Source organism: Poecilia reticulata, linkage group LG9, assembly GCF_000633615.1.
Source record: "Poecilia reticulata strain Guanapo linkage group LG9, Guppy_female_1.0+MT, whole genome shotgun sequence".
NCBI lineage: Eukaryota > Metazoa > Chordata > Actinopteri > Cyprinodontiformes > Poeciliidae > Poecilia > Poecilia reticulata.
Window position 1 is genome coordinate 30,156,831 of NC_024339.1, and position 18,699 is coordinate 30,175,529.

At 40.5% G+C, this 18,699-nt stretch overlaps 1 protein-coding gene across 1 annotated transcript in view; it reads left to right on the plus strand.

Moving 5' to 3' along the window:
- LOC103470631 (transmembrane protein 132C-like) overlaps window positions 1-18,699 on the plus strand; it is a 160,593-nt gene that overhangs the window by 113,363 nt on the left and 28,531 nt on the right. The window contains exon 4 of the mRNA XM_008419240.2: window positions 6,545-6,731. Coding sequence (XP_008417462.1) covers window positions 6,545-6,731 — 187 coding nt within the window. The remainder of the gene's footprint in view (window positions 1-6,544; window positions 6,732-18,699) is intronic.

The window sequence follows — 18,699 nt, forward strand, 5'->3', positions numbered from 1 at the left end:
TGACATTTTTAATGCAAAGTTGTTAAAAGTTGCATTAAAAGTCCATTAAAATTGCCAACTTTGCATTATTCAGTAAATATTAACACTTTCAATGCAAAATTGTAATAAAACTTCCATTAAGAGTGCAACAAAACGGATAACAGAGGGATGAGCTGCTCTCCAAACAGCTGGAGACAACTTCACCTCTTCCTGTTGCGTCTTACAAGAAAGACGCTGAATCAGAGGAACAGGAGAACATTTTGGTGGTTTTAAAAATCTCGGTGTACCTTGGTATTCCTAGCTAATTCTGTCAACACAACAAGACACCAGAACTTCTTCTCACTTTACAGTAAGAGTCTCAAAATAGATACAACAGCTCACAATCATCGCAACAGACAAAGTGACGTTCTGAAGGTGTGTGGATTTCGCTCCATCAACCACATTTTGATGAGAAGTTTGTGATGTTTTAACATCAAAGATCTTGTGAGATTACATCTCATTTCAGCCCTCACAATCTAAAAAAACAGACATCTACAACTTAAGTCAGCAGTTATAGAAACGCGATACTCGCCGTCAGGCATTACCGTGTCCTACAGGCTCTGGACGGCGACACGAAGCAGAACCCCTGATAATTGTCAACCTGTGTTTACAGACAGAATATTCTCTGGCATTAGAGCTCCACAACCAAAGCAGACAGAAAACACCCATCCGTTTTCTGTCTGTATGGTGGTTGTCAGCTTGCTCTCTGTCCAGCTGTCTACTGCAGCACATTATACAAGCACTGTTGGAGTCCATCACTACTTGTTTCAGCAGCCTGGAGGACTGGCCCTGGGAGCAATAATTAGAAAGTATAGTATCAATACCAGAACCCAGTTGACCAGTGCAGTTTGCACTTCCTGATGCCCAGTCGTCAGATCAAATCGGTTTGTCATTCTTGTAAGAAAAAGCTTAGATGTGTTTAAGATTGCACCATGCATTCTGAAAGCACTGTTATGTGAAAAAGGATTACTGGGAAAGTTCAGCAGTGGCTCATTGGGAAAATTTTGGCAGCTTTGAAGAGCCCAAGTCATTTTATCTTCAGGGCTACTAGCAGTGGAGGCGTGGGAAGCCGTCATGCGTCGCCATGACTACGTTTTTCTTTTAAGACAATCATTTCCATCACATTGTCATTTTGATGTATAAATAGCTTCATAAGGCATTTCCGCCCATCGCATTATGATGCTAAGGTATTCACATATGTTTCAGCGTGTCGCTGCTCCGCGGCTGCTGGTGTCATGGTGATTAATAGGTGCCCTCAACGTGCCTAAACAGCATCCTTTCAGCACTCTGTGCTATTCTGAGTGATTCTGTCGTCAGCGTCTCCGGTCGTACCTTGTCAAGTCCGATACCCCCTCCCGTCTGGTCCCTGAAGCCTGAAGGGCCAGCTGCTCTTAACCTCAGGGCTTCGAATCTACTGAGTCTTTCCCGCCTACCTCTGGCTCCCCTCTGGTCATCTGTCAGGCTTCAGATGTTGTCAAATCGGAGCTAGCTTAAATGTTTTGAAGCTTGGGCCAGCCGTACGTCACACCGCCACAGGCCAGGCCTTTTGTTGTTAATCGAATCTGGCCCAGTGCCGAAAGTGACAGTGGAATGAGCAGAGGGTCATGTGATCATTACCATAAACTTGAACATTAGAGTTTGACCCAAGATCGCACACTAGTGTCTTCACGGTTGATGTCAGACGGGTTACATCCCAGCTGACTCCAACATTTCAGTCTCAGTTCATTGTATGAAACTTTCCAGGGGTCCAAAAAAACATCCAATGTTGTCATCATGGAAAGTTTTCTTGAAACTTTCTCTGTAATGTTTATCGTGGTTGGATTTTTATCAGCTGTTTTCTTTTAAAGGCATACACAGAAACGACGGGCCTGATCTGGAGAGAACGAGCAAAAATGGATGGATGGTTCCTAATCGGTCCTGATTGCAAAATCTAAAATCTAGCCGCAGACACTCGGCTCCGCTCTAAACCCCGACACTCCTCTGAGCCCTCACTGCTCCTTCTGGTTCATGCGTGATGTTCTCTTTTGGTCGGGGCTCCTGCAAAGGAAAACTTGTCTCCTCTGATTTATGACTACGGACTTGGAAAAACAGTGCAGTGAAAAGTATTTACGCCATGAAAGATTTATTCTGCTTTTGCTCTTTCTGTCACACCTAAATGTTTCACATCATCAAACGCATTTTAATGTCAGACACAAATATTCAGAGTAAACACAGAAAGCTGTTTAAGAAAAAAAATCCGAAACCCTCTGACATTTAGTGTGACATCGCTCTGCTGCCCTCAAACATATCATGAAGAAAATAAGAAAATATTTTGAAGACAAACTGAAAGAGATTAAAATCTGCTTTTACATACATTTTTTTTATAGATAGATAGATAGATAGATAGATAGATAGATAGATAGATAGATAGATAGATAGATAGATAGATAGATAGATAGATAGATAGATAGATAGATANATAGATAGATAGATAGATAGATAGATAGATAGATAGATAGATAGATAGATAGATAGATAGATAGATAGATAGATAGATAGATAGATAGATAGATAATTACTGTTTACCCACTCTTTCAAAAATGTTTCCTTTTACCAATTTCACAGTTTGAGAACAAAGAATGAATTTGCATGAAATTATCATTTAAAAAAAGGTTAATATCTTGGATTTCCTCACACAAGGACACCCTGTTTTTAAATTTGTTCACAATATTTACGGCGATGTTGACCAGACAACGAGGCTCTGCCAAGGTTTTCATCCTGTAACTCACTGTATGTTTTGAAATGCTCTCGACTTTCTTTATATTAATTAATCCCGTGTCCTTCTGTAACATTGAACCTCCTCACCGTATGAAGCCAAAATACTTTCATATGCAGACTTACTTGACTTGATTCCTGTTTTGACTCCTACATTCTTCAGATGTGGTGCCTTGGTTTACCTTTGCACGCTCAGAGCAGTTCTCTGTAGACTGACGTTGACTTGTCCGGATGATGACTTGCATATGTTGGTTTTGTTCTGTTATAAGGTCACTTGTAAACTTTAATTGCTGTGACTCTGCTACTCGGACCATGTTTCTGCATTAATGCTTTCGGGTGAAGCTGCACTTCTATTCCTTAGTCATCCAATCCTTCCTCAGCAGTAATAAAATATTTCTCACTAATAAATACAGTAATGTGTTAAAGTTTCCTTTGACATTCATTTCACAGTTTTCTTTGATTTTCCGATTTCTAGTTTCATATAATGTTTAAATATGTAAGCTTAAGTTTCAATAAGCCTACATGTGAAGCCTTTGCACACAACTAGCTGTATGCAATCTTTTCTGTCCTTGAGATTAATTTCTCATGAGAAAAAAAAATCTAATTTCTCTCCTCAAAATTAGCGTCTTGATTGGCATTTTGAAGTCGAATGTTTGCGTGAAAAAACATCTTATGTCAGTTCTCAGTAAATTAAGAGCACACACTAAGAACATTAATCTTTCATGTTAATACTTTTTGCAAAAGTTTTCAAGACGCACACTTACTATGACTTCCTAACACAATTCTACCATTTTCTGTCTCTTCAATCTCTGAAACTTGCAAGGCTGTCGGTTTGACCTCTTGACCTTTCTTTCATACTTCTCATGTATCGTTTTGTCATTGTTGTGCTCAACCCAGAGGAGTTCAGAAGGACAGTGGAGGGAAACTGGTTTTTACAAAAGTACCTGCAAAGTGTGGCGAACATTTATTTTCCTCCAAAACATTTTAGGACCAATTTTCACTGCAGGTCTCTGAGGAAATGGTACAAACTTTAGGATTTCTGTCCTGTTGGAAACTAAACCTCTGATATATAGATATACCCTTTGCATAATCTTACCATGCTTCATTTCAGGCTTACTCTCTATTTATTTCCGTCCATTAATTTTAACAAGCCTTCTCATCTCTGCTGTAAAAAAAAGGGATCACATTTTACTGTTGGTGAATTGTGGCGTATCCATGGTGATGAGTACAACACATGTACGCCAAAACGTTACCTGTTGGTCTCCTTATTTTCTGCACAGAGGACTGAATATGAAAGGCGCGTCTTGTCTTGCAGATTTTTATTTAAAAAATATGTTCAATAGCATATATCATTTTCTTTCCTCTTCATAATTACTCTGCATGTTCTAAGATGTGTAAACAAATTGCAAAAGGGAAATTAACTCTTTGCTGTCTATGTACATTTTAGGCAAACCAGGCTACTCTGCCGCCATCCTCATTCTTCTCAAGTGTTGTGATTTTTATTTTTCCTCTCTTTTTGCCAAGGCAACCTGCCTGTTCTGGGGAAAGTAGGCCATTTGTGCTAATGACTGACAGTGGATTTGTGTGACACTTGATGTCTGCCACATATTCAGTGGTTTATTTCTGGGTCTTTAGCGCATTATCTGTTAACATTGTTTTTGTTTGTTGGTTTTACTTTTTGTTGTTGTTGTTGTTTTGTTTTTTTTCCAGATGAACCTTGTGGCTCCTCTGGTCTACAAACAGAGATTAGCATCTGTCTCCCATACACAGCATTGTGGGACGGTTATGTAAGGAGGTGCTGTCGTGCTGCGCCCTCAACGGCTCGCCACGCTGATTGGTGCAACGTTATGAAATGTGACACAAGTTATTTGGTTGTCACCTTAATTATTTATATACACCTCTGCTGGATGTGAAAATTGGGTTGTTGTGCTCCACTACGCAACAACTCCTTTATTCTCTCGGTGCAAAAGTGAACGTCAGGAGAGTGTCCTATGTGAATATAAGAGCAGCAGATAGAGTATTTCTATTATTTATCGCTTTACTGCTTTAAGGACCCGATTTATAATTTATGACGTTATACGTTTGCGTGAGTTGTCGTTCCAAGAGGTTGCACCTTTTTTGTTCTTGCCGTAATCGAATTTGCCTTTAAAGGTATCAGACGTAATGCCTGGAGATTTACAGTATTTCCTGCTCCACATATGCACAAAGAACCTCTTCTCCACACAAATTGCCACGTGGATTTATGCATCTCTCCCCGTCTGTCTCTTCTCACCAGATTACATGACGGCTTTTTGCACCAGGGTACCACAGAGAGCGCGTGTGAAATTTATTGGCGAGGAGTTCCTGCCATTTGACACGCGGGATGCGGCTAACAGATCTCTTGCCATTTCGCGTCTCCTCCGGCTCCTGTGCAATGCTGACCTTTTCCTGCCTCCGGCTGTATATTTAAACTGTGAGAACCAGAGACTTACGGTGCCATGGGAATTTTTTTTATTAGCAACGCTCTCCATTTGTCTGACTTAATTCAGAGCTGCTGCGGATCATGGCAAAGCGCGCTGCGTATTTACGGTCCTCCAGAGCAAACAAGGGCGCCGGTGACAAACCTCACCATCAACACCTTAGCGGGGGTTGATGTGCAGCGGAGCGTTTCTTTAAACTGTCTCAGTGAGAAAAAACCTCGGGCATTAAACTGCAGCTTCTTTTAACAGATCTTATAAACTGAGGTGAAACAAATGGAATGGTTTTAGATGACTTCCTGTTGATACAAACTTCAGACTTTTTAGGACTTGTAATCCTAAGGTCACACAACGACCAGAATGAGTTCACAATCACACGGAAACCTTAGATTTAGAAAGCATTCATATCCATTTACCTTTTTTTTCTTTTTTTACATTTGCTTACATTACAACCACAAACTTAAATGTATGATTTTATTGTTATATATAGACCAGTATAAAGTAGTGCACTGAAAAGTGTAGCATGCATTATGCCCCCAAATAAGCTGCTTTCAGACGTCACACATTATCAGACAATGGAAAGAGAAAAACTGGGCAAGAGGCCCACAGTTACTCTAGAGGATCTGTAGAGATCTAAAGCCAAATTGAGCTTTTTTGGCATGAATTAAAAACGCTTTGACAATTCGAATTTGACACAAGGTGGTGGCAGCATCATACTTTTTGTCAGCAGGATCTCACTGAAAAAAAAACTGGTGGAGACCAAACAACACTCAGACTGGTTTGGAGATTCAACTTTAAGCAGGACAACACTAAACACTAAAGTGTAATAAAATGATTTAGATCAAATAATATGCATGTGTTTTAATAGCCTAGTCAAAGTCCAGACCTAAATCCAATGGAGAATCTTTGCCAAGAAGAGTTGCTGGTTCTTATTAATCCCTTAGAGAATTTGTGACAAAGTTCTGTTTGGAGATGTTCAAAGTTTAAAGACATACCCTAAAACATTTGATGCAGTCGCATCAACATGTGGTTCAAGAAAGCATTAATATCACATTTTTTTAGGTTGTTACTCGTAAAAGGTGCTGAAAACCACACACACTTTTCCATCCACTTTACAATCATGTGCAGCCCTGTGTTGTTGCATAAAATCCCCACCACAAAACTGTGAATTATCTGCATAATATGTGAGAACGTGTGTTAAAGTTCAATGGTTATGAACACTTTAGGCACAGAGTTATTTCTCACCCAGCCATGTTTCAACCTTGACTGATGTCTTTTTTTTTTGTTGTTGTTTGTTTGCTTATTTGCAATTATAGATCTGAGTTGGGAGCTCAGAGGGTTCTCCAGGTGGATCTAAAAATGGAAAGCTTCCCACAGCCGACAGGCAGCCGCTGGATGGCCTGGCAAGTGGAGTACCCGGCCAGTCGCGCCATCACAAAAGAGGTCGAGACAGAGATTCGCCTGGCGCAGGAGGAACTGGCAGGCATTGTGCCTCTGGCCATGGTGAGTGATGTCTCATCCAGCTCAGTGGAGCATCAAAATACACGGCTCCTCTCTTCTTGCTCTGCATGTAAAATCGAGTATTTAAGTAGTTTCAAGCACAAATTTATGCCCGGATCCTGTGCTCATGGGTTTTCATAGCAGGGAAAAAAAACAACAACAAAAAACTAAACTAACTACCGATGGGGGATAAATTTGACAGAATGACATATTCAGGACACGGTCTTGTTTCAAAACAAATACAAATAAAATTGAAATTATGCAATGAATTTATATATGCTTAATGTAACAGTAATACTATTAGCACACACTTTGTTGTAGTTTTGTTCACATACTTTAACAACAAATAACATCACAAACACCGAGAAACACACCTGAAAGCTCAGGAATGGGATTAAGGAAATGACTCAAGTGTAATTAGGTTATAAAATTTAAAACTTCTGGTGCTTTCAGAGAACATCTGTCTCATGCCACGACACGGATGGAGCTTATTTTCCATTTAGTTGATCAACTGACCAAACTGGATTCTACTTCAGGTATCGCAGTGTAAGGGGAAAGTCACTTTGAAAACCAAGTTTTTGCTTCCGCTTTACCACTTTATGCTGATATGTCTTATAAACCACAGTAAAATACATACAGCTTTCACACACATACATCCAGTCTTCACCTCTCGGACCTCTGCTGCTTTCATTAGGAAGGTAGAGGCGGTGATATCCTGCAGGCCGGTGCCCCGTAGCGTGCATTTAGGATCAGGGGCGGGGAGAAACGAGAGCGATGTAGCTTACCACAGGCCTCAGATTGGATCTGGTTTTGACCTGAGGGGGAAGCCTAGAGCTGTGTATCTTTCTCGGCGAGGCCCAGGGAGTCTGGCGCGTAAGATTCACTCTTGCAAAAGTTCACACGGGTCACCCTTCATGCGTTTCTGCAGCTTCGTTGCGTGTCCCAGAGAGCGCTGCCTCTGATGCGGAAAGGCAGCGTACAGGTGAGCTCTGCGAGAAACATTAGCTGCGTTGACGAAAAGAATAAAATAAAGGCACTGGGTTACAACAGTGCTGTTTGCTAAAAATTAAAAGTAAAAAAAAAAGTTAATTATTGTTATTTTGCGACCTCTGATGTGTTGGCTAGAGACCCAACTGTTGTGTTATTCCCATTCTCCAAGTATAGCCCGTAGCTATGCGGATGATTGATGCCTGTGGGCGGCTGTTCCTGGATTTAGAGGAACACGAGGCATCCTCACCCACTGATCCATTCTCCGGATAATTGCAGCGGCGTCTCTAACGCTCCTGTATTATCCGACTTTCTTTTCATGTCACTGACGTAACACCCTGCTTTGGGTGCTCCAGGAACACAGTCGCTCCCACACTTTTAAAAATGACAACAACAAAAAAAACGGCAAAGACGATTGTGTGCGATTCTTTTCAAAAGGCTTTATTCGACAACAGTAAAACGGAAAAACAAAAATCTGATATTTTTGCACGGATTTTTGTATTTGTGTTGTTAATTTACAGTTGTGTAGAGTCCAAATGAGCAAAATATATATATTTATATTTTTAAGACAGAACATTCTCAGTCATTCTTTCTCACGCTGATGATTCTGCTCATTTTACACAGTGAGCCATTTTTATTGCGCACCATAAATCATATGACTTTTTTTTTAATCATAGCAGCAACAATCTATCTCAATGAAACCAACATTAACATTATTTCCTGAACTTGGCTAAATCAGTTAGAGACAGGATGACTTAGATGGCAAACAGGAGATAAAGATGATTGTGTGTGTGTGTGTGGGGAGGGGAGGGGGGGGTGTACACACGTATGTGTGTGCGTGTGCACTTTCTTCCTTTTCCTCCATTGGATTTGTTGTGTTCGGTGTGCAAACTTATAAGCCAGTACAGCAGCTGAGGAAGGGAGCTGTACTATTTCCTTTAATGAAAAAGATTTTGACTGCAGAGCATAATCTGATACTCTGCTCTGCAGGTGTTTGTAAATTATTTTTACAAGAACATCTCAGGCAATTACAATATGTTCATAAAGTTTATTAGTTAGTGATTCAATTCAATTACACACTAAACAGGGTCTGGATCCAATTGACCAATCAGTGAAACTGCTGAAGTGTTTTTTGTTTTGTTTGTTTGTTTGTTTTTTTTACATTTGTATTAAAGTTATCAATAAGTCATGGTAGTGTTAGTTAAATTCTGTGTGGGACGGCGGCGTCCCCTGCTAAAGGACGGCGGAGTCCTCTATGAAATAGTTAAATTCCGCAAAGGACGGCGGAGTCCTCTATANTTTTTAAATTTCTCTCTTTCTCACTGTTTATTTCTGTTTTTATTTTAATTATGTAAAGCACTTTGAAATGCCTTGCTGCTGAAATGTGCTATACAAATAAAATTTGATTGATTGATAGTGCAAATTGAGACAGATAATCTGTGAAAAGTCTGGGCTCCTCCACCTCGTCCAAGTGCTATTATATCACCTGAAGAAATTCACCACTATCTGTCAAAAACGACCAATCAGAGCCAAGAGGAAGGTCCTAGCAATGTCAATAATCCTTGTGAGTGCGCTGCAAAATGTGCTAATGGCAGAGAAACAACTTACCGTTCCAGGAAAACTCTGTGTGCAGATTCTGTGGGAATGAAACAACGCTTGCCTTGTTGGCAAACTCAAAAGCCAAGACAAAACTCGGAAAGTTGGAGGATTGTTTGAAATCCGTAAGGCGAGTTGATGCAAGAGAGATTTGAGGGCAAAGCCAGAACAGACGCCTGTCACCAAAAACAACAAACAACATGTGGCCAACTTTATCTTTAAGCTTAGCTTCTGCTCCTCTTACAAAAACATAAAGATACCTCTTGAGGAAAGATCAACCTCTTAGACTGTTTTACTGGAGCACACCTCCTGTAAAGCAGTGCAGCATTTGACAATTCGAGAAATATTTTCAAGCAAAGCTTAAATGTTTCTATCATTTTAAAGCAGTGTGGATTGTGCTGTGTGTGAATCATGCTGTACAAATGAACTTGCCTTCCACTCAACTTCCCATTGATATGCTGGGATTTTTTTTTTTTAGCTTTGACCTTTTGTGAAGGTTGTTAGTGTTTACAGGACAGCTGTCAATTCAGCACCCTTCCCCATAATTGTGCAAGTCATTAAAAAGCCATTGCATACCACTGGAATGTTTTTCTTTGGTGGCGACTGTAATATTGTAAATTTTCATGAAAATGACCAAAATAAATGCGTTGGGAACTTAACGTTTATATTTTTGTTTCCCTGTTCTCTCATATTTTCATTCTATTGAGATCCACTTGCATGTTTTCCAACGTTAGATTCGGTGACATGCAGTGGCTTCACGTTTCCTCCTGTGTGTGTTTTTACTCTTCCCTTTTCTTTCACAAACAGCTTCCAGAGGTGCACAGCATCTCCTGGTTCAGCACGTAACACGCACACACAATAATACTCATACATGAAGACACATTCAGGACTCATTAACTCTGTCCATCTCCCTCGGTCCTCCTTTTTCTTTACCCACTTTCCCTCTCACCCACGCACCCACGCACACACACACACACACACACGCACACACTGTCACATGCTTAAAGTTTTTACAATCTGCATGCCCCAATGTGTGAGAAGCACACAAGCGAGAAAAGGGAAGGCTGAATTAGATTACTCGGGATCACTGTGGCATGAAAAGCCGCAAAGATAAGGTCCTCTCCCTCCTCCCTGCAACACTCCTCGCAGATAGAAAAGAGGAAATAAGGTAATGTAAAAGCAGAGCCGACATTTCCCGCTCCGTTTACACACACACGCATGCACACGCGCACACACACAGATAAATCAGCCCACACCATCACCTCCTCCAGAGAAAACATGTTCCAATTCTGATACAACAGGTTTTCCTGCACACAGACCTGAAGTCTGCAATGGGAGTGCTGAAGATAAAGAAGTCTCGCTCTTGTATATAGAATATTTTTATACTTGCATGCCTTTTAATGAGGATTGTTGAAATAAGAAGTGGGAGACCTGCCACAGTGTTAATCTCTTAACACAAATGCTGAGGCATGTTAAGTGAGCTTTGGTTTGCGTTTTCTTTACAAGAACATCAGTAGGAAGTTGGCTGCATAGCCCAGTTTGCTCTGGTGATTTAAGGAGGAAACGTTTTCAGATTAAAGTTTTCAATATTTGAAGGTTTCAGCTTGGGAAAGCTATCTGTATGTCAGTAAGTAAGCTAATGTTGCACAGCAGCAGCATATCCGAGAGCGTGATGCTTTAAAGGTAAAATCCAACTGATTGAAGTTTTCTGAGTCTCAGTTTGTTCAGCATGTGAACGACGTTGATTTATCCCTTTGGGCGAAATTTTCGCTTTGCCGGTCGAGCCGGTGAAAACGCCACGAGGCCGTCGGATTCCTGCAGCCCGTTTCATCTCGGAGGTGGAGACAGAAGGAGATAAAACAGGAAGCTTAGCATGTTTGAAACTCACCTAAAGCTGCAAACTGGGCTTTGAGTTTATAATATCAAATGACGTTTGGGATCCGCGGTGTCAAAAATGCAACACATTATACTGTGTTTTCACACTTATGGTCTACATTATTCCTAGTAAAAAAACATGTGTGAAAGTGTAAAAACTCTTTAAATAAATGTATATTTTCTTGTGGTATTTACATTTGGAAAATCGTAAAAGAGTCCATCTTTTTAGTTGAGTACATTGAGAAAAATCTCACATTAAGAAATAGTTGTATCGAAAAAGAAATGCCGGTGTGACAAATACTGATTCCCCTCCACTGTTAAATTATTTATATGTGGTCTCTGACCATTTCTTTTTCATTTTCGTTTTTTTTATCAGTCTCTCTAGGACATCTAGAGTCTAGAGTACTTTCCTATGCCGTCTTATTTTCAGCTCACCTCACAGGTTTCCTACAGAATATCCTACAGTCATAGATATCCATTAAAGAACATTGTTTTTGATATACCATTTTGATACTCAACAATTTCAGTTTAGGGCCCACCGAATACATAAAATTTCCTGATATTTCAAAGCTCCCATAATGCCGTTTACTCTAATAAGCATCACAGATCCTCCTCTACTTAAGATGAACTGTTTTCCACTGACGATTGGCAACATCCAATTGGCATTTTTACTATTTTTTGATAACTGTGGAAGAGTTTCGTGATCAATTATGCTGACAGAAAGTAAAAGCGATGGAAAATATGAAAACAGATGAGGAAAGGGAGGCAAAGCAGAAAACAAGATTCACTGTCAGTGGAGCGAAGGGGTAATCCCGAAATCTTTCTTTTAATCAAGTTAAGAGGACATACTTCACAGAGAATGCTGAGGGCATCTGTTGACACAACTCCGTCTTTAGAAAGTCTGCTCATCTGTAATTAGCTCTAATTAGTCTAATGAGCTTCTACTAAGTCTTATCGCAACGTAAAGGCTGCTGTAATCGGGTTTTGACCCAAAACCATTTCAGAAATTGAACGAAGGCCTGCACCTGACTACATCTCTAAAGGTTACAGCATAATGAAGCTAATGATTGTTGGTAATGGGAAGTTTATTTTGGGTTTGATCACATTTATGGTCGATTACTTCAGCAGTTTCTCCGACCCAAACCCAGTCCCCCTTTACGGAGCGCTGTAAAATGTTGCGGCCTTGCCGGAATAGTTTATTATTTTAAAAAAAGGCTTTTTATTGCACTACAGCAGCAAAGTGATAGGCTCCGCCACGGGTAACACTTGTGGGAAAGCAGCAGCGTCCTTCTGGGAAAGAAGTTTCTTTTTTTTCTTTTTTTTTAGCTCTCTTTGAAGAAGGTTCCTCCTGTGTGTTGTCACATACCCACATGCACTGGGAGGGCTCAGAGCAACCGCTCGCCACTTTGTCACCAATTTCAAACTGTGAAGCAGAACTTTTGCAAATGCAGCAATTATTTCAAAGCACCAAATGAAAGGAGTAGTCAAGAGTTTCAGCGAGTTCAGAGTGAGAAAATGCCTCTGTCAAACTGCGGCGCCTCTTATGTTTCTTCCTAAACTGCCTTTGTAGATTTGTTCCTTCTGTTTTTCTCCTCCGTGATTCCTTTCACTATTTATTTTATTTTCCCCCCTCCCCCTGTTTCGACCCGGACGAACATCCATTAGTATATTAAAAAATTTTGATTAATTGCCTCCCTTATCAACCTCTCCCTCCCTCGCTTTGTTGGCAATCCCAATTTTTTTCACTTGAGCTTCGAAATAGCAGCAGTCGAGAGAGAGAGCGTGTGTGTGTGTGTGGGTTTTCTTTTTTTTTGGGTCATCTGGAGATGGATTTTAAAGGCAGTAATTGGATGCCTGAGAAGATTTTCCCACCGCAGCAGGAAGCTAGTTCATTATCTTTTAGCATTGTAAAGTAATACGCTGCTGTCCAGGCTGCCCTCGTCGTCATTACCCATGCTGTGGACGCCTGCTGATGGAGAGGGAGCAGGAGGACAGGGGCATACATCATATCTTGACTCATCAGTCTTCCTGTTCCAGCCGAGACACCAAACTGCGCTCGCTCGCACGCCCACATTCGTAGGCATGGAGATGAGGGGAGATGAAGGCAGCGGTTTTGTATTCACGAACTGCTCCGATGTATTGTTAAACAATACATCATCACCCTGGCCTTCTCAGGCCACTTCGCCTCAAACATGATAAAGCCATCAATCAGCATTGTCCAATGAATGTTTTACTTTGCTCTTTTCCATTCTTTTGCCCTCTGTCGCCATGCACATCTTCTCTGCCGGGCAAGTAAAATGAGGAGGACCATTTATCATCGGACGTGAGCGCTTACAGATGCCAGATAATACTGTAGAAATGCGTCCCGGGCCCGTTTTTTTTTTTTTTTTTAACTATTTATCCCGATGTTGCAGGCTGAAACACTTTGAATTTGGCCATTGCTGCTAAACACCTCCAGCCCCTCCCACCTCACTCCCTCCTGCCACTTAAATGAAATGGGATCAAATCTAGCATATTTTATTCTTCACACTGAATGAGTCACACAGTTTACAATGAGGAGCTGACGGATGGGCCATAAGTGTGAAACCATTAGCATTATACTACGGAGGCTGATGATGAAGTGGTAGCACTCATTGAGGCTGCCGCCGTATGTGCATGTGTCACCCTCCATGTAATGCTAATTAGGACAACAGATTGTGACAAATGCCTCTCTAATCCAGAACATGATGGCTCTCTTTGAGGCAGTGTGTCTTAAAGGGATCGCTAGTTTTGAAGCGAGGCTCTGTTAAAAAGGTTATTGACAGTTCATACCCAGTTGCCTTGCAGAAGTGATCCCACTCTGACTACTCATTAATCCTTTAAAAAGTAAATTCTTTTACTTTACCTTTTACCGATTACTTGATTTCGAAAGTAACAACGTAATATTACAAGTTACTTTATTAGTTAAAATGTGATTACTGATTGGCCATAGTAGTGTGTTAGATTACTCTTTACTGAAGAAATAGTGGCATATTGGAGTAACACGTTACTGAGTAACATTACCCATGTCCGTGTTCATATTTTACCTGTCATGTAGCTTTCCTGGTGTCTCAATCTATTGTAAATCCAGATTGAGATTGAAGTTTACTGCTAGCCCAAGAGGAGCCAAAACTTAAGCAGATTTCTGTTACTTCTGTGTCTTACAATGACTCCAATCTAAGAAACAAACAAAAAAAAAACTCACTGTAGTTTAGTAAAGGCTATTTTTGAAACAGTAAACCATTTCTACGTTTGCAGTGGGTTGTTATCTTTTTAATAGCCAATTATTTTTGTGGGAAATGGAGGTTGGAGGCTGTGCGCCACCCATATTCTTCCTGTGTGAAACACTTGCTGATGACGGAACATGTTAAGCATTTCTCGTCAAAGTAAGGCTCTTAGACATTTACAAAAACTGCTATGATAGTTTTTTTTGTTGTTGTTTTTATGTAACAAGGGTTGTTTTGATTTTTAACGCTCTACAACTTCTGTTGTTGCCACATATTTCACAGGTGAAGGTTATGGGTCACCCATTGCCTCCTCTCTCAACTTCTCAGAACGCTGGTTAAAATGTTAATAAAATGCCTTTCCATGAAACACAACTGCAATTGGCAACAGATGGGCAGCTTGTCTGCTCAGGTAGAAGCTGTAATCAGCTGCTTGGCAGTCTGACTAATTAACGGCATAAAGGTATAACATCAAGTACTGAAAGGCGACTACTTATTTCTGCATATATTTATGTGTTATTTTTGATTAACTGTACGCATCATACTCAAAATTATAACTACATCTTAGGTATAATATTATAGTTATTCTAATCATTCATATATGTTTGTGTGTGAAAACCTCTGTGCAATTGTTTTTTTTTTCTTTCTCTTTTATAATGTGAGTTTCATTCCAACGCATAAATTCTTATACCCTTATAATACATCCTCACTTCAACTATCACCTCACGTCCAAGTGTCAGAAAAGCACCTTTCTGATGACAGGATGCTGGAAAAAAATCGTCAAGACCCACGTGTTAATTTCCGATGACGGCACACGGGAGAAGTGGAGAAATGCGTGGGCCGTCTTGCATCGCCGCTGCACATGGGGAGGTGCTTTCATGAAAGGCAGATATTCTGAGGTTTAATGGCAAATCCTGTGTCACTCAGAAAGACTGCGTGCTCTGAAATCCTCCTCTAATTGAAATAGCATAAGTGAGTGGGACGGTTTTGTTACCTTTCAAAGCTCTCTCATTACAGTGACACTCAAACAGCCTCTGTCACCATTAAAACAGGCAACCTCTCCGCGGTGCTCCTGAAAGCGTCTTTACAAGTGAGGTCGACTTGCTTGTTTATGGTGTCTTTGCATTCCCCTGAAGATGACCTGAAAAGGATAGCTTTATTCACACGCAAAGCGCCACAGTTATGTAAAAGTTTGTTTTATGCCTACACAAAGTGGCTGAGAATGTACCCAGTGGAACCACTTATGTTTTAGTTTCTCTGACTGAATGCTGCGAACCTTCCTACCTCTCCAGTCCTCCAAAATGATTTGCGCAGTAATGCAAAGACACAAAATGCATGGAGGGTTTTTAAGATAACATCTAAATGACGTTGGCATATTTCAATATTCTGACACTCTTCTAGTTATGTTGGCTTCAGTCCATTGCTTGTAGGCCGTAAGGGGAATGGGCATGTTTTCCTGACACAAGTGGGCTGCCATCCGGATGGCCATGTGTACTGCCTGTTCTGCGTCCAGAAAACGGCGGCTAGACTAAGTAAAGCCAAGCAAGCTGGCAGCATGGATCTGGATTTTAGAGAGGTTAAGAACCGGGAGAGGGGTCACGGGGTCGTCCCCCTACAGGCATGGTTGGCTGTAGGTGACGAACTCTCCATCAATTGGCTCTGTGTGACGAATACCAGGCTGAAATTAAGCAGAGTGGCACAGGCTGGCCCCTCTGGCGCTCAGCCATATTTTCAGAGAACAACAGCAGAGGCACAAGCGAGGGGTTGCTACGCCGGAGCCAGCATCGCTCAGCTTGCCCATCCCAAAGCCCCCCTGCTGGTGCGGCGAGGTGGCTTATTCCCCCATGCCTGGCCTGGATTCTTTCGTAGCTTCATCTTACTGCTATTGAAATACATTAGGGACATTCATTTTCCTCCCCAACCCACTGATCTAAATGTATCACCATAGTAGTATTCCTAAGAACTGTAGGGGATTTGTTCTATAAACTTATAATACAGTACTTCCACGCTCAGTCATGTTTTATTCAGGAGATTCCTTTCAAAAGATGGACATGCAATTCATGGCCACTGGGCTCCTGAGGGTGGCCAGTCCCTCTAGTGCCATCCTTCAATAACTCAAAAGTTTTGACGCTGCCGGTGCAGACTCTGTAGTCGTATGCTCATGTACTTTCTAGGTCAAAATGATGAACTGGGGACAAATTTAGATATAATCAATAAGTATTATAACTGCACAAAGCTTATTGCAGAGATTATCTGTCTGCTGTTGTTTTCTTGTGCCCTGAATAAAACGTGGCATACCATTTGATAGGCTTTTTGCATCACTGAAAAAAAGAAAAAAAGAAAATCATGTTTCCAATTAGAGATGTAGAGTAAGGCATCAGGAACAAATTATCATGTACTTATTATTTGTGGTGGGATTTGTCCTGTCAGCAGCATGTCACTGTGACACTTCCCCAGAGTCAAAGTTTTCCCATAAATCATGTGCAACTCATACATAATTTACAGTTGAGCGCAATCCAGTGTGACTAAAACGTTAATACTCCCCATGAACCGCCGTGTCGATTGTCATGCATAGCTGTGCGAGCAGCTTAGATGATGTTGGGGTTGTTTTGAAAGTTGTGAACGCAGTATAAATCCGTGATTCTAATAAAACTGTGGCACTCTGATCTCCGTTACTGACACTCAAAAGAAGTTTTGTGATTTGTTTTTTTTCTCTGAGGTGCAAAACAAGAATATTTACTGTGATGCATTTTTTTAAGATAACGTTGCATCAGAAACATGAGGTGGTGCTTTCTACACGTGTGTTTAATTTACTCCTGAATACCAAAGTTGGATCTGGGAATGATATTAAACCTTTTTTTTTTTTTTTCACTTGTTTCAATTCCAGGTTTCAAAATCAGTGTGATTTGCTCATCAATATTTATGTGGATTTGTTCATTGGTATGGAACCTACTAATGTATTCCTCTCTAATCTATATTTTCAAAAAGTTTAGCAATATGGTCATCAAAAGAGCTTGTATATGACTGAGTGTGTAAAAGATACAATAGGATAAAAATAGTCAACACTTTTTTGCACTTCAGAAGGTTGTTTTCATGTAAGTTGGTCATGTTGGATTTTAAGGTCATTGTTGTTTGGGAAAACTGAATTTCCTATTAAGAAGTCCAACTTCTTTGGACCGTTCTCTTAATTTCTCCAACTGCAAACTTCAACTTTTAAGTAATCAGTAGTAATAGAAAGACACTGTTTAAGTCTTGTTGTATTTTTGTTTTTAAAAAGTCCGTAGAAATAGTGGAACCTGGAAAATTGTTTACTGAAGTGGCACTGGTTATAAAGTGTTTGATATCCACAGGTATCAATCATTCTGAATGACTCAACACCAGCACTTTTTACTTCACACGTCTTTTGAAAATATTTTATTTGCCATGCCCTTTGAATGCACAGTAGCCTGGTCGTTAAGTCAAATTCCTGGAAAAAACAACATTTCACGTTTCACAGGTTTAATATTTCATTTCTTTCTGGTGCATTTTTTGTTGTTCAGACCTTCACCTAGATGGTTCGATTGTGCATTTGCATTTGGCTTTGTTTTTCAGACAAAGTAAAGAAACTAATTAGCAGCAAGGACAAATTGGGGGAAAAAAAAACCATTTGACTCACTTTAAAAAATAAACACTGAAATTAGAACCAAGTATTTAAAACAGAATAGTATACTTACTACCCACCAGATTGAAAAATTGCCTCAAACAAGGTCATGTCACGTAGCTGTCCGTTTTTGTTTAGTTGGGAGAATTACTTCAGTCAGTCAGGGCAGACGGCCGTTCACACTGAAACAGGTTCTTCTGAAGTTTCTTCCTGTTAAAGGGGAGTTTTTCTCTCCATTGTCGCCACATGCTCGCTCAGTATGAGGGATTGCTGTAAAGTCAACCATTGTATGTAAACGACTGTCTAGTGTTGCTACATGCTTGTCCAGGAGGAGTGAATGTTGCAAGTCTATTACTCAGTGCAATCTGTTTGGTTTATAAAGAAAACTTTATGAACTGATGGGAATAATGAACTGAACTTGACTGCATTGTTGGACAAATTGGATCAGCTGGAATGAATTCACACTTTTTCGTAAAGTTCCTTGATGTGACATGTTGTGTTAGTTTTTCTCACGATTGTGAAACTGTTGAGTCTCGCAGCATAAAAACAAACAGTAATTTTGGCATCTTCAGTCCCTTTGCAGATTTCCACCTAGAGTACTGACAGTGACTGGGTTACCCTTTCTGCACAG